Source organism: Danio aesculapii, chromosome 7, assembly GCF_903798145.1.
Source record: "Danio aesculapii chromosome 7, fDanAes4.1, whole genome shotgun sequence".
NCBI classification, from domain to species: Eukaryota; Metazoa; Chordata; class Actinopteri; order Cypriniformes; family Danionidae; genus Danio; species Danio aesculapii.
The window spans coordinates 2,710,782-2,731,114 of record NC_079441.1 but is presented as its reverse complement, the minus strand read 5'-3'; the positions used below and the strand labels follow the sequence as shown (position 1 = coordinate 2,731,114).

The window sequence follows — 20,333 nt, the reverse complement described above, 5'->3', positions numbered from 1 at the left end:
CACAGACTGAAGCTGCAGACAGAAACATCAGACTGAGGACAGAAACACACCACCTCTGAAGTAAGAACTACTCACGTCTACATTATTCATACACAAAATAGCGTTCTGAGATTGTTGTTTATATTCTTAGTGATTTATACTCTGCATTAATGCTTTTATTTTACTGCTCTCAAATGAATCTGACTGTTTATCTATATTTCTCTTCCTCAGAAATGTCTCAATACTTCCTCCTCCTCCTCATTGGTGAGTGTGTTTGTAGTTTTATTTATGGTTTTTAGTTTCATTAGGTTTGACTGATTAGCAAAGTGTCTCTTCCACAGCTCTCTGCTCCATATCTGAATGTGTTCAGCGTCAGTATCACTTTATAAATGAGAACAAGAACTGGACAGAAGCTCAGAGATACTGCAGAGAGAAATACACAGATCTGGCCACCGTTGACAATATGAATGACATGATCCAGCTGAACAAGACAGTGAATAATGTACGTGTCTGGATTGGTCTTCAGAAGACAAGTATTTATAAATGGCATTGGTCTTCAGGTGATCCTGCGCTCTTTCTGAACTGGGCATCTGGACAACCAGCCGGCAGTGATAACTGTACTTATATGATAAATGGACAATGGAAGATTCGGCCCTGTAGTGTCGTCTTGTCCTTCATCTGCTTCAACAGTGAGTACAAACCTCTAAATTAAAAAAAAATTGACATTAATTTAAGCTTTAAATTGGAATTAAATGTCACAGTATTAAACATTCTACTTTATTATAAGTAAAAAAAAACTAAAACTTACATTGTTACAAGTCAAATTTGCAGATTTTGCAGCAAATAAATGTACATTACAACATAAAGAGAAATTAAATTGTTCTTAAAGTCAATTGTTTAGAGACATAAAATATTTTAGTAATGTTCAGATACAAAAGAAGGTTTTTGATAATACTAATATTTATGATCCTTCAACTTCTGTTCATATTTAAACCAACAAGCAGAAGAAAAGAAAAATAATGTTTCCGTTTTATTTTCTCAAAGTGAGCACAGGACTGGTGTTTGTCAATCAGCTGATGAACTGGAGAGACGCTCAGAGTTACTGCAGACAGAATCACATTGATCTGGTCAGTGTGAGGAACCAGAATGAGAATCAACAGCTGGAGAAGTTCATTAATGACAGAAACTCATCTGGATCTGCAGTCTGGATCGGTCTGTTCAGAGACCCGTGGCAGTGGTCAGATCAGAGCGACTCCTCATTCAGATACTGGAAAACTACTGAACCTGATAATCAAGGAGGAATTGAAAACTGTACAGTGATTGAATTGAATGCTCAGGGAGGATGGTCTGACTACCCTTGTGACCCCATGTTTCGTTTTGTGTGTCATGAAGGTGAGCAGATCCTCCAAACACACTCAATACATCATCAGCTTTAGATCTCTTAAGGCAGGACATATCAGGTTAGGTTGGGTCGGCTGTTGAGTAGCATCGGGCTGTTGGTGAGTGTCTGTCAGGTTAGTTTGTTTGGTGTGTTCTGAAGAACTATATTGGGTTTGGGCTCCTGTGGGACCCAAATGCAAATCACATCGGTTTTATGAAATATAAAAGTTGCTTTGTTGATTATATGTTTGTGTGCAACATTAGTTCTAGTTTTCTTTTGTGAATATACAGACTACTATCTCCTGCTGGTGTGGGGAGGTACATCAGGCTGGGTCAGTTGGCATTTCTGTGTGGAGTTTGCATGTTCTCCCCCTGTTTTGGCGTGGGTTTCCTCCAGGTGCTCCGGTTTCCACCACAGTCCAAACATGCGCTATAGGGGAATTGGTTAAGCTAAATTATCCGTAGTGTATTTGTGTGAATGAGAGTGTATGGATGTTTCCCAGTGATGGGTTGCAGCTAGAAGGGCATCCGCTGTGTAAAACATATGCTGGATAAGTTGCCGGTTCATTCTGCTGTGGCGACCCCAGATTAATAAAGGGACTAAGCTGAAAAAAAGAAAATGAACGAATGATGGCAATTCTATGGTAAAAATAATCGAGCACATCAGTGATATTTACATGTGAGGAGAAGTGAACCACGAGGAGATTACAGACCTACACGTGACGAAACTAGTGATGTTCTCGCGTGCACTGAACTGATCCACTGTGAGGAAATGGGCGTTTGTGAGCTCTTTGTAAACCCGGAAACTTCTGGAAAGGGAGGGTAACCAATAGCTTTAAGGGCGTCACACAATGGATGCACCACTCAGTGCCATGACACGGTGCGCACGTGACAATTTAAAGGGCACCTATAGTGAAAAATCTACTTTTCAAGCTGTTTGGACAGACATATGTGCATGTATGGTGTATAGACCGCCATATTGGGGTGATATAAACACACCCAGTCCTTTTTTTTTTCATATTAACAACATAAAAACCGTGGACCAGTTGGAGCGGTTTTCAGATCGACCTGCAGCTTGACGTAGGGGTGCGGTCCCCCCGCCCACCAATATTGATTGACAGGCCCTTGTTCTATTTTTAGATGCAAGGCTCATTGGGAAACCAGGCTCAGTTGGGCACGATCATTTTAATATCTCCGCTGGCCAAACGTCTTGTGCAGAGCTGCAGTCTCAGTGGCGGAGGCTGGAAGCTGGCCTCAGCGAAGACTCGTCTGTCTCTGGAGCGTCACAGGAATCAGTCTCATGTTCTCCACTCCTCCATGACCATCACAGTAGCTGCTCAGGATTCGGCCAGGTCCAGGATATGGAAACCTTGGGATCATCTCGTCGTTGGTCTTGGATCGAATCAGTGACTCTGCATAGTCTGAGGGCCTCAGGATGAGTATCCTCAGGTGGAAATGGAGAATAAAGAGAATAATTAGCGTAGCTGATGTTCACAGTGTATATCAACAAGATGCAGAACCTGTGTGGAAACCCGCTAAGTGGTGCACTGAGTGTATGCTTTACTGAACAGATAGGTCTTTAATCTAGTTTTGAATTGTGAGAGTGTGTCTGAGCCTCGGACGTTATCAGGAAGGCTATTCCAGAGTTTAGGAGCTATAAATGAGAAGGCTCGACCTCCTTTACTCGACTTTGCTATTCTAGGTACTACCAGAAGCCCTAAGTTTTGAGACCTTAAAGAGCGAGTTGAATTGTAGCGAGACAGAAGATTGGTTAGATAAACAGGAGCTAGATTATTTAAAGCTTTATATGTAAGAAGCAATATTTTAAATTCAATACGAAACTTAACAGGCAGCCAGTGTAAGGAGGATAAAATTTAGGTGATGTGATCAAATTTTCTAGACCTGGTAAGAACTCTGGCAGCTGCAGTTGATCTTTTTGCAGAGCCATGCTGGATTCACCTGATTTGTTGACAAATGGGTTGCGAATCAATACCTTGGCAGTTCGTAGGTCGTTCACCTGGTCTTTTTCCCTAAGCAAAGACACTTTCCAAAGACGTCTGTTTCTTACTTATTTTGCTACTTGTAGGTTAAATCTGGGCGCTCAAATGGCCGAGATGTAAGCGAGAGTACGGTTATTTTTCAAAATAAAAGACTTTTCAAAATAAAAGATAGTTCAGACTCAGATAATAAATAATAATCAAATATTTTAATAATTAATGATAATAATTAATCATAAATAATTAATGATTTCTTGTGCAGCCCGGTACCAATTGATCCACGGACAGGTGATTGAGGACAACTGAGCTAGGGGATAAAATGAACTAAGACAACATGATCATTCTCCTAATTGTCCCCTGCTAAGAAATGTTTAAAATATGATGTGACCCCCACAGAGCTTGCTGAGGCCCCCTTGTGGGCCACGTCCCCCTGTTGAGAACCACTGGTCTATTTGGTTTGTTCATGTACAGCGTTTTGGTTTAGACAGGTTTATATGCAGCCGATCTTAGGCGACAACGAAGTCAGTTTTTGTCACAGACTCTTCTTTAACTTTGGCTTGATGTGTCCTCAGTTTTGAGGCTCTACATGTTGTTTTTGATCAGTCGCTCTCTAGTTTCTGCTTTGTTTTGTGTCCAGATAAACTGATTGTGATCCAGCAGAATCTGTCGTGGTCTGAAGCTATGAGATACTGCAGACAGAATCATGTGGATCTGGTCTCGGTTCAGTCAGTGGAGATGCAGCGTCGTGTGATGAACGTGGTTAAACTGGCGTCTACTGAGGCGGTGTGGTTGGGTTTACACAACTACTGCAGAATGAACATGTGGCTCTGGCTGAGTGGAGACATGGTGTGCTATCAGAACTGGGCTCCAGGGAACGGCAGCACACCGGAAAACTGCAAACTGGAGAACAGGAAAGGAGCAGTTCAGTCTGGAGGAGATCAGACCTGGATCAGCCTTCCTGAATCTCACAGACTCAACTTCATCTGCACTAACTAGATGAGAAAAGACGGAAGAATGTTGGTGTTTACTCATGTAGATGGTTTCGTTATTTTTATTATAGGTTTTATCCTTTAAAAGGTTTTAAGTAAATCTATTTGTGAGAAAAAAGTCAATAGTATTTGTTTTATTTAATTTATCATGACCTAACATGCTCCTTTTAATATCAATGTATAACATTAATATATAAGATTGTTTAGATGTGGTAAGTATATTTGAAATACTCTTTTTATATCTGGTGGCGTTATGTCTCATTTGATTAGCATTTATAAATGACTTGTTGAATATGATTCTGTAAGCAGCAGCTCTGGAGAAAAGTATCATCTGTCTCTCAGCAGAATATATCTGGTATATTTACTTGAAGCACAACTGAAGGTTGATCCAAAATAATGTAAAAACTGATAATAACAGAACATCAACTCAAATAAACTGATCTACAGCCAGTATTTTTGTCTCCTATATGATCAGCATTGATTCTACAGAGTCAGCGTCGATTCTACAAACTTTCTGGAATATAGCTTTACTAACAAGAGGGGAATTATTGTCTAAACAATCCTCCCCCTACCAGCTATCAGCTGCTCCATTCCTGAGACGGGAAAACACGGCTGTGAAAATGCCTCTGGATCGGATTCATTCAGATTCTCACTGCTGTACAAACTGCCACAAACTTCTACAAAAGATTGCAGTTCTTGAAACAAAGTTACTTGCGATTCGACCAGAACTGCAGCGTCATTGTGGACGCTCACAGCATATAGCCGGTGAGTCCCATAAATCTATTCCTACCACTGTTTTGAGCACAGAAAAACAGATTAAAACTGTTGAAAATGAGCATTGGCATAAACAAGGTGCGAAACCAAAGGGTACTCGCAGGGCTCAGACCCTACGCTGCTGCATTAGCGTCTTCTACCCCAAATACAGCTCGGACTCAAATACAGCTTCAGAACAGATCTCAGCAGCTAACTCTGCATGGAACAGAGGCTCAAGGCCGACTAGACAGCGGCATTCTGCTCCGATCGCTCCTGAGATAAGAACACTAGTTGTAGGAGATTCAATAATCAGGAATTTTAGGACCAAATCTACAATGACATACTGCTTCCCTCATGCAACAGTTTCTGATGTAAACAAAGAACTTAAGGAAATTCTGAAAAAGCACAAGACTGCAAAACGGATTGTCATCCATGTGGGGAAGAATGATATTCGGAAGGAACAGTCAGAACTGCTCAAGAGAGATTTCTGTGAGCTCTTGGAAACAGTTGAAAGATTGAAGATTCAGCCGTTCATCAGTAGGACCACTCCCTGCAAGAGGGACAAATATGTTTTCACGACTTCTTGGTCTAAATGTATGGCTGCAGAAAACTTGTAACATGAAAGGTCTGATTTTCATCGACAACTTCAATCTTTTCTGGAACCAAAGACAACTGTTGACATCAGACAGCCTTCACCCAAACAAACTTGGTGCAAAGCTGCTAAAGGACAATATCTTCTTCTCCCTCCATCATCCATGAGCTGTGTGTTCCACTGACCTCAATCCAAAATGGCACATACACACCTAGCAAATTTCCGGATGACTACAGGACCTCAAATCAGCTCCTGAGTGGACTTAGGGCTGATGCATCACCAAGGACAGTGATAACGCCACGCAGCCAAAACACCCACTGTTGATAGAGAGACTGTCACTGGCCCTCTGCTCAACGTGAAGTTTCATAAACTAATTTCTAGAGGAGCACGTGATATGATTGAGCACGTCTGGCCACTCATCTGTAATCAGTAATAATCCAATCAGAGTGGTCCTAGTTTACTATAAATGGATCATTTTCTCCCCACTGTTTCTATCTTCGTTTGGAAGAATGCTTCCCGCTACAAACGCTCCAGCATTTAACCTACGCTTCAGCATTGATTAACCTTTCAAAGTGGAGGAACAAACAAACAAACAAACAACAACAGCAGCAGCAGCAACAACAACTTCAGCCAGAACCCCGCTCTCCCCAAAACTTCAGCCGCCGCTTAGCCAGCTATCAAGCCTGAATTACAGCAAGACGCCAGCCCACCACCTCTTCCAACTTCTACTCCAACTGCCCCACACAACGCAAGCCACATCTTCGATTAAACTCAAGACACCGGTGATCCAAGCCATTTCTATGAAGCCGGACTCTCACTGACATCCTAGAGGTCCACTTTCGGTAACGTACATGCTTTAAGCGGAAGCCTCGCTACATAACTACACTCTAACAAAGACTTAACATTTTATAAAAGTTTCGAAAGACGAGACCAGCGTGAATCAAATGATCTCAATAAAGAACTCACCTCTCAACCACCCGCCTGTCCACAGACCCATAACTTTCTGACTGTTGAAGTAGTTCGATTGCTACTGACCAAGCAATCTATTCCACAAACATTAGTCCACATACACATATGTTGATAAACGTCCATGGAAGGATGCACTGTTTTCAGTCAAACCAGCTGCTGAAGCGTGTGCAGCAAAATAGTCTTTCAGGCATAAACACTATAGCGATTTTGCTTGTCAAAATGGCCGCCGACCTTTTGCACTCTGACTGATACTCCAAGGAGCCAATAGCTAAAAGAGAAGCGTCACCATCCAATGAGCTTTCCAAACTTTAGATGGCCCCACCTTATCTCTTGACAGTTTCATGGATGGACAAAGGCGCTTCCATTCACAGTTGCCCACGCTCTTATGAAGACACCTTGCATGAATATCAGCTAAAACATTTAATTATGTCTGCTGTACATGTACCATGTTGTGACCATTTAATTTCTAATTCTTTCTCGTTTTCTCATTTTAGAGATCATGGCTACCAGCTCCAGAAACTTCCCTTATTCAACCCATCACACTCCACATCCATTCCAAATGTATTCACACTCTTCGCAAAGATGCTTTTCCCCTCATACAGCACACACACTTGAGGCCATATTCACACTAGCTCCTTTTGGTTTTTGAGAAGTCTGAACTAACATAATTTCAATCCCACTTTCCATCCCATCATAGCTGATCTAACTGGGCAGGAGGAGGAAGCTCTGCCTTTATTAAGCAAACGGATCATTTATTCAAGGGCACTCTATTTACTTTTTTGACCCCACCCCCACATACACCAATTTCAAACACTATTAGCTTTCCTACACCTCAAGAGAACAATACCACATCAGGGAAGCCCAGCTGATCCTCTCCAACCGACTTCCACCCACATGCATTTCTAGGCCTCTTCACCTTTTTTCTTCCTTTAATTTCCCTCCAAACTCAAAATATCCCATACTTCCATTTACTCTTTTTCACCACAGCTCTGACCCATCTAGAGGTCACCCAAGTTTCAATTGATGTAGCAGCAATGCTCTAAACAAGTCATATACACTTACACTTCAAATACCACTATCGTCACACTCATACCCCACCCTCCCCCCAAGTAATACAGCAGTAGATGCTTCTGCAGGAGAACATATTGCCTCCATACTGACCCACCGCACCTCTGCAGTAGCAGAGACGCTCAGCTGAGCTACACCCCCCCATAGTGCAACTGCAGTGATGTTCTAGCTGACCCCTTATTCACTCACCTCTACATATCACTAACAACAGTATTTTTCATTCTTACGGGAACATGCATAACCATCCATTACTGACTACCACTGCATCTCTGCAACTGCAGAGACACTCCGCCAACTTACATTCACCAATAGCACCATGGCACTGGCACTCTAGCTGAGCCCCTCTTTTACTTCATCTCTACATATCATTACTGACTCTCACCTCACCTCTACATATCACTTATGACAGTATTTTTATTCATACAGGAACATGCATAATTATACAATACTGACTACCACTGCACTTCTGCAACAGCAGAGATGCTTCAAGTTACATTCACCCATAGCACCACTGCACTGGCATTCTAGCTGAGCCCCTCTTTTACTTCATCTCTACATTTCGTTACTGACAATATTTAGCACTCATAATGCTCCAATGCTGACTACCACTGCACCTCTGCAACAGCAGAGACGCTCCGCCGAGCCTTATACTCCCTCTGCCTTCCACCTGCCTCCTCCTCCCTCCCCTCCCCATTTATAGTTGACAATCGCCCAATAAGACTATTCCGATTTTAGAGATGATTCATAGCATTCTCCGCCTCTCAGGCTCCCACTCACTTTCCAGTCACTCTTTCACAGGGCGTCTGCGAAGGCGTTAAGGAGTTAAGTCAATATAGAAAAGTTTGAGGACATTAAAAGTTTTAGAAAGTCTTAGATTCCTGCATGGTACTAAATTTTATCAATTTAATACAAGGTATCATTGTATGCTAAAATTTGACTGTATTAAATCCGTGAATATCAGGACGTTATGTAGTTACGAAATCAGTAAAATCCTACTAGATTTGACAGCTTGTTGCTTGTTTACCACAGTTACCAAGGCAACACCATTATTTCTGCAGCTCTATAAGGACATGTTGAATCGGCTAGATTTTATAGATCTATATTCCATATATGAATGTTTTAGTTTATATTAATTTCTTTCATTTTAATATTTAGTAAATATATTGTAAGATAAATGTCGCCAGTATTTCTGGTTGAAAAGTGGTTATAGGTCTTTAAATGTATTGAAAGAGTCTTAAAGGTATTTAAATGTGTTGAATTACACTTTCTGATTCCTGTATATACACTCTGTTTCAGAATATGAGCAGCCACCACAGAAGCACAAAGGGCTTTACAACAACAAATCCAGACTCTGGGAAGGTGGTCATCCAATGCCTTAAAGACATACATACGTCTTCGCCGAAGGCACCTCAAAGAAGCCCAGAAGACTCTCGCCAGCCATCAACCCACATCTATTCAAGGGCGAGGGCATGACCCAGCCACCTTCCCTCCTCCTTTCCCTTACTTCTAGACTGAGTAACACTCAACTTTCTCCCCCAGTCACATAGTTAATCGAAGGTGCATCCCCTTGTCACCCCACCACCCCCAGCCGTTTCTGCAGGAGTCTTCACAGCCCCCTCCCATTTCCCGACTCCTGCCAGACCCTGCCCCCCCTAAGGCTCTGACTCCCGCAGGAGTGTTACCCCGAGCTTCAACTCCCGCAGGAGTCATCTCACTGCCCCTCCCAGGCCTTAGCAACCTTATTATTATATATTTATATATCTATATACGCAAGTACATAAATATATATTTATATAAAGCGCTGTCACTCCCCGCTCCATCTCCTCACGGAGTGTTCCTCGAGCACCTAACTCATCCCGTCACCCTCTAACAGGAGTCTTCACCGTCCAAATCCTCTTTTTACCAGACTCCTGTCAGAGTTGGCCAGCTTGCCCTGTTCCCCAGGCGCCGACCCCCGCAGGGGTCATGTCACCCCCCCCCCCCCCCCCCCCCCCCCAAGGCCACTGAAACTCATTATATATATATATATCTATGGATTTCTCGTTCATAGATATATATTTATGTAGAGCGCTGTCACTCCCTGCTGGCCCTCCAGTAGGAGTGTTCCTCGAGCATCGACTCCAACAGGAGTCTCGTCAAACTTGCCACTCACCCTCTAGCAGAAATCTCCACCACCCAAATCCCACTTCACGTTTTCTGCTGGAGATGGCAAATAATAAGAATTGCTGCCCCCAACTCCCGCAGCGCCTATTCTGACTCACAGAAGTCTCCTAATTGCCCCCTCCAGGCCTTAGATTACCCCATTATATACATATATATTTATATACTCTCATATATACATATATATTTATATATAGCGCTGCCACTTCCCAGCTCTATCTCCGTCAGGAGTGTTCCTCGAGCATAATTTGTTTTGACTCGTAAGGAGGAGCAAAACCTTTCTAGCTTTTGGGGGAATATTCCCGAGTTGATAGCATTTTGGGGAGCTCTCGAGACCTACCTGATCTCGGATCTCCTGATATGCTTATCGACTGGGCGGGAGCCCTGGGCTCAAATATCTCCGAGCTCAGGGTTCTCTCCCAGGACAGCATGCCAAACTTGCTTTATATGCCAAGCATATCTAAGTGGGAACTCTTGAAGTGAAGTTTCATAAACTAATTTCGAGAGGAGCACGTGATATGATTGAGCACGTCTGGCCACTCATCTGTAATCAGTAATAATCCAATCAGAGTGATCCTAGTTTACTATAAATGGATAATTTTCTCCCTACTGTTTCTATCTTCGTTTGGAAGAATCCCCCTTCCCCCCCCCATCTCCTCCTTTCCTCCCTTTTCTAAAGGGGGAGCTCTCGAGACCTACCTGATCTCGGATCTCCTGATATGCTTATCGACCGGGCGGGAGCCCTGGGCTCAAATATCTCCGAGCTCAGGGTTCTCTCCCGGGACAGCATGCCAAACCTGCTTTATACGCCAAGCATATCTAAGTGGGAACTCTTGAAATAAAGATAATCATGTTTATATAAACACTATAAATGAAGAAGACTTCTCCCCTCCTGAATCCTGGGTCTGAATGCAGACAACATGGATAGCAGTGCTGCAGGTCTCTTTTCCTATCTATTCCAACCACTAGCCCGGAGGATTTTAAACATAGGTGAACACAGAAGCACGGCTATGGGCGATGTGTCTGAACGGTAACAAACTCAACTGATAAAATACAAAGTCCACCATTTTCCAATTCTCATACAGCTCTCTAACAGGAGTCTTCACCGTCCAAATCCTTATTTTCCCAGACTCCTGTCAGAGTCTGCCAGCTTGCCCTGTTCCCCAGGCGCCAACCCCCGCAGGGGTCATGTCTTCAAGCATAGGCACTGCATTAGAGACCTGTTGATTTCTGACAATCACTGACTTAGTATGATATAATCTAGGGGCTAAATCAAACTTTCTTTATGTATGAGCAAGCATGTATGAGCAAGCCTATTGTTACTTAAAGGAAATTAGTTTACAGTTATATCCTCTATCTAAGAATCAGAACTGCTGAGGATGTGTCTGTGAGCAGATGAAACTGGCCAGCATACTGACTCTAAGTGACTTCAGGTAAACGATGAACCATTAACTGAAAATAAGGATTTATTAGGTTAATCAATCTAAATTAGACCTAATCACGACCCATGAGGTGATCAGCTTGAATTAGATGAATCTAAATTTAAATTTGTATAAATTATAGTATATAGTATATAATTTATAGTATAAATAAACAAATTAAAACTAATATTAACAAATAAAAATGTTTCTTTTTACACGTGTTTAACCTTCACCCATGCTGTTAGTTTCTCATAGGACTCAGAGCTGGACCCTTACAAGTGTAAGTGCTAAGTGTCTTGGTGAACTCTAACATAACTATGAAATTGTACGATTTTAAAAAGGAGGCGTGTCACCAAACCCCACCCCTAAACCCAACCGTCATTGGCGGATAAGCAAATCGTACTAAATTGTACGAATTAGATCGTAGGAATTCATACGAATTAGCAACTAAATCAAAAAGTTACGAATTGCCGTAAGATTGTGTTGGTGAAATTGCACCACTTTACTGTGAGAGACCGATCGAAGGTCAAAACATGACCTCTCTGGACAGAAATTTAAAACATGAAGCAATCGCTCGCTTTTTAAAATCTCTAATCATCTTGTTTAATCGCGCCCCTTTCCGCAGTGCCATACGACAGAATTTCGCAAACTCAAACTCTAGTGTGACGCAGCTTAAGGGTGAAACAGTAAACTATTGTCTGGTAAAAGATTGAGCAAATAATGAGATGGAGTCATCCTTTAAAGCCACTATGGAAATATATATTTGATTTGGTTATATTTGACACGCTCTCTCAGCTCTCTAGCATATTCAAATGAACACACTTCCAAAGAAGTACAGAAACAAAGACCGACACAGAGAATCACGCAGGTGCATGTGGAATAAGTGAAAATAAAAAAAGGCCTTTGTTTAGAGGATTAACCAAATGATGGGATGAGCTGAATGATGAATGAGGGCAGATAGAAAAGAATCACACAGACTGAAGCTGCAGACAGAAACATCAGACTGAGGACAGAAACACACCACCTCAGAAGTAAGAACTACTCACGTCTACATTATTCACACACAAAATAGCGTTCTGAGATTTTTGTTTATATTCTTAGTGATTTGTACTCTGCATTAATGCTTTTATTTTACTGCTCTTAAATGAATCTGACTGTTTATCTATATTTCTCTTCCTCAGAAATGTCTCAATACTTCCTCCTCCTCCTCATTGGTGAGTGTGTTTGTAGTTTTATTTATGGTTTTTAGTTTCATTAGGTTTGACTGATTAGCAAAGTGTCTCTTCCACAGCTCTCTGCTCCATATCTGAATGTGTTCAGCGTCAGTATCACTTTATAAATGAGAACAAGACCTGGGCTGATGCTCAGAGTTACTGCAGAGAGAATTACACAGATCTGGCCACCGTTGACAATATGAATGACATGATCCAGCTGAACAAGACTGTGAATAATGTACGTGTCTGGATTGGTCTTCAGAAGACGAGTGTTTATAAATGGCATTGGTCTTCAGGTGATCCTGCGCTCTTTCTGAACTGGGCATCTGGACAACCAGCCGGCAGTGATAACTGTACTTATATGATAAATGGACAATGGAAGATTTGGCCCTGTAGTGTCGTCTTGTCCTTCATCTGCTCCAACAGTGAGTACAAACCTCTAAATAAAAAAATTGACGTTAATTTAAGCTTTAAATTGGAATTAAATGTCACAGTATTAAACATTCTACTTTATTATAAGTAAAAAAACAAAAACTTACATTGTTACAAGTCAAATTTGCAGATTTTGCAGCAAATAAATGTACATTACAACATAAAGAGAAATTAAATTGTTCTTAAAGTCAGTTGTTTAGAGAAAATATTTTAGTAATGTTCAGATACAAAAGAAGGTTTTTGATAATACTAATATTTATGATCCTTCAACTTCTGTTCATATTCAAACCAACAAGCAGAAGAAAAGAAAAATAATGTTTCCGTTTTATTTTCTCAAAGTGAGCACAGGACTGGTGTTTGTCAATCAGCTGATGAACTGGAGAGACGCTCAGAGTTACTGCAGACAGAATCACATTGATCTGGTCAGTGTGAGGAACCAGAATGAGAATCAACAGCTGGAGAAGTTCATTAATGACAGAAGCTTATCTGGATCTGCAGTCTGGATCGGTCTGTTCAGAGACCCATGGCAGTGGTCAGATCAGAGCAACTCCTCATTCAGATACTGGAACACTGTTGAACCTGATAATCGAGGAGAAATTGAAAACTGTACAGTGATTGAATTGAATGCTCAGGGAGGATGGTCAGACTACCCTTGGGACCCCATGTTTTGTTTTGTGTGTCATGAAGGTGAGCAAATCCTCCAAACACACTCAATACATCAACAGCTTTAGATCTCTTAAGGCAGGACATATCAGGTTAGGTTGGGTCGGCTGTTGAGTAGCATTGGGCTGTTGGTGAGTGTCTGTCAGGTTAGTTTGTTTGGTGTGTTCTAAAGAACTATATTGGGTTTGGGCTCCTGTGGGACCCAAATGCAAATCACATCGGTTTTATCTTTACAAACGCAATGAAATATAAAAGTTGCTTTGTTGATTATATGTTTGTGTGCAACATTAGTTCTGGTTATCTTTTGTGAATATACAGACTACTATCTCCTGCTGGTGTGGGGAGGTACATCAGGCTGGGTCAGTTGGCATTTCTGTGTGGAGTTTGCATGTTCTCCCCGTGTTAGCGTGGGTTTCCTCCAGGTGCTCTGGTTTCCACCACAGTCCAAACATGCGCTATAGGTGAATTGGTTAAGCTAAATTATCCGTAGTGTATTTGTGTGAATGAGAGTGTATGGATGTTTCCCAGTGATGGGTTGCAGCTAGAAGGGCATCCGCTGCGTAAAACATATGCTGGATAAGTTGCCGGTTCATTCTGCTGTGGCTACCCCAGATTAATAAAGGGACTAAGCTGAAAAAAGAAAATGAGCGAATGATGGCAATTCTATGGCAAAAATAATCGAGCACATCAGTGATATTTACATGTGAGGAGAAGTGAACCACGAGGAGATTACAGACCTACACGTGAGGAAACTAGTGCCACAGCTGATGTTCTTGCATGCACTGAACTGATCCACTGTGAGGAAATGGGCATTTGTGAGCTCTTTGTAAACCCGGAAACATCCGGAAAGGGAGGGTAACCAATAGCTTTAAGGGTGTCACACAACAGATGCACCACTCAGTGCCACGACACGGTGCACACATGACAGTTTAAAGGGCACATATGGTGAAAAATCTACTTTTCAAGCTGTTTGGAGTGTATGGACCGTCATATTGGGGTGATATAAACACACCCAGTGCTTTTTTTTTCAATTTAACAACATAAAAACGGTGGACTAATTGGAGCGGTTTTCAGATCGACCGCAACTTGACGTAGGAGAGCGGTCCCCCCGCCCACCAATATTGATTGACAGGCGCGTCATCATATCCTCAGTTTGTTGATTCACGTCCGCCATTTTCAGCGCGAGTCGAAGCGATATCACTAAAGGAACACGCTAGCTCTATTTTTAGATGCAAGGCTCATTGGGATCAACACAAGATCAACATTCACCACATTATCGCTCTAATCGGAATTATTGTTTGTATCTTAGTTTGTTTGTAGGTAGGTTTGCAAATGTGTACTTTTCATTGCGTATGCCTTATACTTCAGCCGTTTGCATTTCTCGCGGTCACAGAAGCTCCCTATGATCTTAGGTGCAGCTGGAAAAGCGAGCGCCTTGCCTCACCTGAGTGTCTCTCCATTGGAAATAAAATAACGAACTTGCCTGCAGGTCGCACACCAGAAGCGCTGCTCGGTGATGCGCAGTGCCGCGCCATGCATTTTAGAAGTCTAAACATAGGTTTCTATCAGGGTACACACACCGGCGCTTCAAGTCGGCGGCTGTCCGCGGCACTCAGCCACGATTCGGGACACTTCATATTTCTGCCACGCCACAGAGCGCCATCTGAATAGTTTCATTTTAAATAACATGCGAATGTGCATGTCTGGTGTGCCGTGTCGCGGCTCTAAGCAGGTCATCCGGTGCCTTAGTCAAAGTTAATTCAGTGTGCTTGGACACAAATGATTTTGTACTCTGCTTGGTCTGTGTCCGAGTCGTACAAGTACGGTTGAATGCTGGTCCTCTCACTCATGTTGCTTTTCTGTGTCTGCCAAACACAGAGCGGGGGGAGGGGTTCTTGGCTCCGCCCCTTAATATGTTGGGCGGGAATTTGAAACTAATTTTCATGTGAAGCAACACCCCTGAAACAGCGAGCTGTGTACACGCACCAACATAACACTTTTGAACACGTTATAATAAAAAATCTGAATTGTGTTTTGAACTGAACCTAAACTGGCACACTAAAAAGAACCATAATATTAATATTAAATCTTTAAAAAATGGGTAAACTATGTGCCCTTTAAAGTATCACACACACACACATTCACATGTTATTTAAAATGAAATTAATCAGATGGTGCTCTGTGGCATGGCAGACATTTGAACAGTGTCCTGAGTCATGGCTGGGTGCCTCTTAGTCTAAGAAAACTAATCTTACCAAAATATGAATATTCCAAGCTGAAGTTGATCAGCCAATTCTTGTCACGTGACTCACAGTGAGCTCGTGGGAGTCATTGGCGCAAGCACATCACGTCACTTGTGCGCACATGCCATGCACCTCCATTGGAAACAGCAAACTTGTGCAAACTCCAGAAATACGCGATATTTGCGATCTCCAGCAGTTGATCTTTTTGCAGAGCCATGCTGGATTCACCTGATTTGTTGACAAATGGGTTGCGAATCAATACCTTGGCAGTTCGTAGGTCGTTCACCTGGTCTTTTTCCCTAAGCAAAGACACTTTCCAAAGACGTCTGTTTCTTACTTATTTTTCTACTTGTAGGTTAAATCTGGGCGCTCAAATGACCGAGATGTAAGCGAGAGTATGGTTATTTTTCAAAATAAAAGACTTTTCAAAATAAAAGATAGTTCAGACTCAGATAATAAATAATAATCAAATATTTTAATAATTAATGATAATAATTAATCATAAATAATTAATGATTTCTTGTGCGGCCCGGTACCAATTGATCCACGGACAGGTGATTGAGGACAACTGAGCTAGGGGATAAAATGAACTAAGACAACATGATCATTCTCCTAATTGTCCCCTGCTAAGAAATGTTTAAAATATGATGTGACCCCCACAGAGCTTGCTGAGGCCCCCTTGTGGGCCGCGTCCCCCTGTTGAGAACCACTGGTCTATTTGGTTTGTTCATGTACAGCGTTTTGGTTTAGACAGGTTTATATGCAGCCGATCTTAGGCGACAACGAAGTCAGTTTTTTTCACAGACTCTTCTTTAACTTTGGCTTGATGTGTCCTCAGTTTTGAGGCTCTACATGTTGTTTTTGATCAGTCTCTCTCTAGTTTCTGCTTCTGCTTTGTTTTGTGTCCAGATAAACTGATTGTGATCCAGCAGAATCTGTCGTGGTCTGAAGCTCTGAGATACTGCAGACAGAATCATGTGGATCTGGTCTCGGTTCAGTCAGTGGAGATGCAGCGTCGTGTGATGAACGTGGTTAAACTGGCAACTACTGAGGCGGTGTGGTTGGGTTTACACAACTTCTGCAGCATGAACATGTGGCTCTGGGTCAGTGGAGACATGGTGTGCTATCAGAACTGGGCTCCAGGGAACGGCAGCACACCGGAAAACTGCAAACTGGAGAACAGAAAAGGAGCAGTTCAGTCTGGAGGAGATCAGACCTGGATCAGCCTTCCTGAATCTCACAGACTCAACTTCATCTGCACTAACTAGATGAGAAAAGACAGAAGATTGTTGGTGTGTTTACTCATGTTGACGGTTTCTTTACTTTTAATCTAGGTTTTATTCTTTAAAAGGTTTTGAGTAAATCTGTTTGTGATTAAAAAGTCAAAAGTATTTGTTTTATTTAATTTATCATGACCTAACATGCTCCTTTTAACATCAATGTATAACATTAATATGTAAGATTGTTTAGATGTGATAAGTATATTTGAAATACTCTTTTTATATCTGGTGGCGTTTTGTCTCATGTGATTTGCATTTATAAATGACTTGTTGAATATGATTCTGTGAGCATCGATTCTACAAACTTTCTGGAATATAGCTTTACTATCAAGAGGGGAATTATTGTCTAAACAATCCTCCCTCTATCAGCTGCTCCATTCCTGAGACGGGAAAACACGGCTGTGAAAATGCCTCTGGATCGGATTCATTCAGATTCTCACTGCTGTACAAACTGCCACAAACTTCTACAAAAGATTGCAGTTCTTGAAACAAAGTTACTTGCGATCCGAACAGAACTGCAGCGTCATTGTGGACGCTCACAGCAAACAGCCGGTGAATCCCATAAATCTATTCCTGCCACTGTTTTGAGCACAGAAAAACAGATTAAAACTGTTGAAAATGAGCATTGGCATAAACAAGGTGCGAAACCAAAGGGTACTTGTGGGGTCAGATCATACGCTGCTGCATTAGCGTCTTCTACCCCAAATACAGCTCGGACTCAAATACAGCTTCAGAACAGATATGAAGTGTTGAGTCATATGGGTGAAGAATCCCCAAATGCAGTCAGACAGAGATCGCATGACTCAGCAGCTAACTCTGCATGGAACAGAGGCTCAAGGCCGACTAGACAGCGGCATTCTGCTCCGATCGCACCTGAGATAAGAACACTAGTTGTAGGAGATTCAATAATCAGGAATTTTAGGAGCAAATCTACAATGACATACTGCTTCCCTCATGCAACAGTTACTGATGTAAACAAAGAGCTTGAGGAAATTCTGAAGAAGCACAAGACTGCAAAACGGATTATCATCCATGTGGGGAAGAATGATATTCGAAAGGAGCAGTCAGACCTGCTCAAGAGAGATTTCTGTGAGCTCTTGGAAACAGTTGAAAGAGTGAAAATTCAGCCGTTCATCAGTGGACCACTCCCTGCAAGAGGGACAAATATGTTTTCACGGCTTCTTGGTCTAAATGTTTGGCTGCAGAAAGCATGTAACAGGAAAGGACTGAATTTTATTGACAACTTCAATCTCTTCTGGAACCAAAGACAACTGTTGACATCAGACGGCCTTCACCCAAACAAACTTGGTGCAAAGGTGCTAAAGGACAATATCTTTTTCTCCCTCCATCTTCGTTTCCGTTTATTTTTGTCATTCAAAACATCACAATAAAATTGTAATGCAGAACGAAATTACGTTGCAACAGACCCAACAAGAACATAAAAACATCACTATACAAACATTATAAAATCCTAACATGATAAACAAGCCTTATAAATTCATAAAAATATAAAAATATAGTTATATAAAATATAACCTAATTTAAAAAGAAATCTCAGTAAAGAGTAACTTAATACTAAAATACCTATTTCACCATTTGTTATAATAGTTATAATATTAATAATTTATGCTAGTTTAACTATTTATTGATTTACTATTTTACACTAGCTATCAATAGTGTTTAAGAATTGATCTTATTCAAAAGTCTTATAATGACAGGATAAAAACTATCACGAAACCGCACTGATTTGGTCCTCAGGCTTCTGTAACGCCTGCCTGATGGCATAAGCGTGAGCAGGCTATAGCCAGGGTGAGTTGGATCCCTTAAAATGCTATTTGCCCTAGACAGACAACGTCGTTGATAAAGTTCCTCGATAGATGTCAACTTGACTCCAACAGACCTTTCAGCTGACTTTATGATCCTCTTATTGGTGTTCTTGTCAGATACACTACTATTCTCATACCAAAGGGAGATGCCATTAGTGAGAACACTCTCAACAGCCCCTCTGTAAAAAGTTGTAAGAATTGATGGGCTGAGGTGTGCCCTTTTTAACCTTCTCAGAAAGTGCAGTCGTTGGTGCGCTTTCCTTGAAAGACAAGTGGTATGGAGAGACCAAGTCAAGTTCTCGGTAACGTGGACTCCCAGGAATTTAACCTGCTGTACAGTCTCCACCGCAATATTGTTGATATATACAGGGGAGTAAATGGGGCGTTTCTTCCTGAAGTCGATCACCAACTCCTTGGTTTTTCAACATTCAGAACTAAGTTGTTGTTACTGCACCACTCTGTAAAGAGCTTTTACTTCCTCCCTGTAGTTCCTCTCATTATTATCCCGGATGAGACCCACTATTGTGGTGTCATCAGCATATTTAATGATGTGATTAGTGCTAAATTTTGCACAACAATCATGGGTCATCAGAGTGTATAGCAGTGGGCTCAAGATGCACCCCTGAGGGGAGCCTGTGTTCAGCAGAGTGGTAGATGACGAAATACCCTCCGCTCGCACAAACTGTGGCCTGTTTGTCAGAAAGTCGAGAATCCAGTTCCGAAGAGGTGTATTCAGACCTAAAGATGCTAATTTATTGACCAAGTGCTGAGGAATGATAGTATTAAAAGCAGAGCTAAAATCAACAAACAGCATCCGTACCGATGTATTTTTATCCTCCAAGTGTTCAAGACTCAGATGCAGTGCAGTGGATATAGCATCATCAGTTGACCTGTTTGGCCGATAGGCAAACTGAAATGGGTCAAGTGAAGTAGGCAGGATGGAGGTGATATGACTTTTAACCAGTCTTTCAAAGCATTTCATTATCAGTGAAGTTAAAGCTATTGGCCGATAATCATTTAAAGAAGTAACTGAAGGCTTTTTTGGCACTGGGATGATAGCAGATGTTTTGTAGCATGATGGCATAACAGCTTGATGCAGAGAGATATTAAATATGTCCGTCAGTACATGTGCAAGTTGTTCTGCACACCCTTTAAGAACTCTGCCTGGTATTTTGTCAGGCCCTGCCGCCTTACCAGCATTTAATTTCTTTAGGGTCTTGCGGACATCAGTAATATCAAAACTTAGCACCTGTTCGTCATGCTGCAATGTGGCCTTCACTGCTGGTGTATTATTAACAGCATCAAACCTTCCAAAGAAGTTGTTAAGATCATTTAGAAAGTCACTGTTATTTTCGCAGGACAATGAG

General features: G+C 41.7%; 2 protein-coding genes across 2 annotated transcripts; both read left to right on the top strand.

The window, feature by feature from the left end:
- Positions 1-212: 212 nt before the first annotated feature.
- On the top strand, positions 213-4,370 carry LOC130232649 (macrophage mannose receptor 1-like). Its single transcript, XM_056462622.1, has 4 exons — positions 213-243; positions 321-668; positions 1,024-1,371; positions 3,994-4,370. Exons 1-4 carry the CDS (start codon positions 213-215, stop codon positions 4,350-4,352), a joined length of 1,086 nt encoding a protein of 361 aa, XP_056318597.1. The 3' UTR covers positions 4,353-4,370.
- An 8,520-nt stretch (positions 4,371-12,890) lies between these two features.
- On the top strand, positions 12,891-17,251 carry LOC130232587 (lithostathine-1-alpha-like). The gene is made up of 3 exons (XM_056462565.1): positions 12,891-12,947; positions 13,323-13,461; positions 16,770-17,251. Exons 1-3 carry the CDS (start codon positions 12,891-12,893, stop codon positions 17,126-17,128), a joined length of 555 nt encoding a protein of 184 aa, XP_056318540.1. The 3' UTR covers positions 17,129-17,251.
- Positions 17,252-20,333: the final 3,082 nt, after the last annotated feature.

What these genes read in the sequence shown, in the direction of transcription:
- LOC130232649 (XM_056462622.1), top strand. Translation starts at nt 213, where the DNA reads ATGTCTCAATACTTCCTCCTCCTCCTCATTG. An exon ending in GTCCTTCATCTGCTTCAACA is followed by an intron (nt 669 to 1,023) that starts GTGAGTACAAAC and finishes ATTTTCTCAAAG; the next exon opens with TGAGCACAGGACTGGTGTTT. An exon ending in TCGTTTTGTGTGTCATGAAG is followed by an intron (nt 1,372 to 3,993) that starts GTGAGCAGATCC and finishes TTTTGTGTCCAG; the next exon opens with ATAAACTGATTGTGATCCAG.
- LOC130232587 (XM_056462565.1), top strand. Translation starts at nt 12,891, where the DNA reads ATGGACAATGGAAGATTTGGCCCTGTAGTGTCGTCTTGTCCTTCATCT. An exon ending in GTCCTTCATCTGCTCCAACA is followed by an intron (nt 12,948 to 13,322) that starts GTGAGTACAAAC and finishes TTTGTCAATCAG; the next exon opens with CTGATGAACTGGAGAGACGC. An exon ending in TGGATCTGCAGTCTGGATCG is followed by an intron (nt 13,462 to 16,769) that starts GTCTGTTCAGAG and finishes TTTTGTGTCCAG; the next exon opens with ATAAACTGATTGTGATCCAG.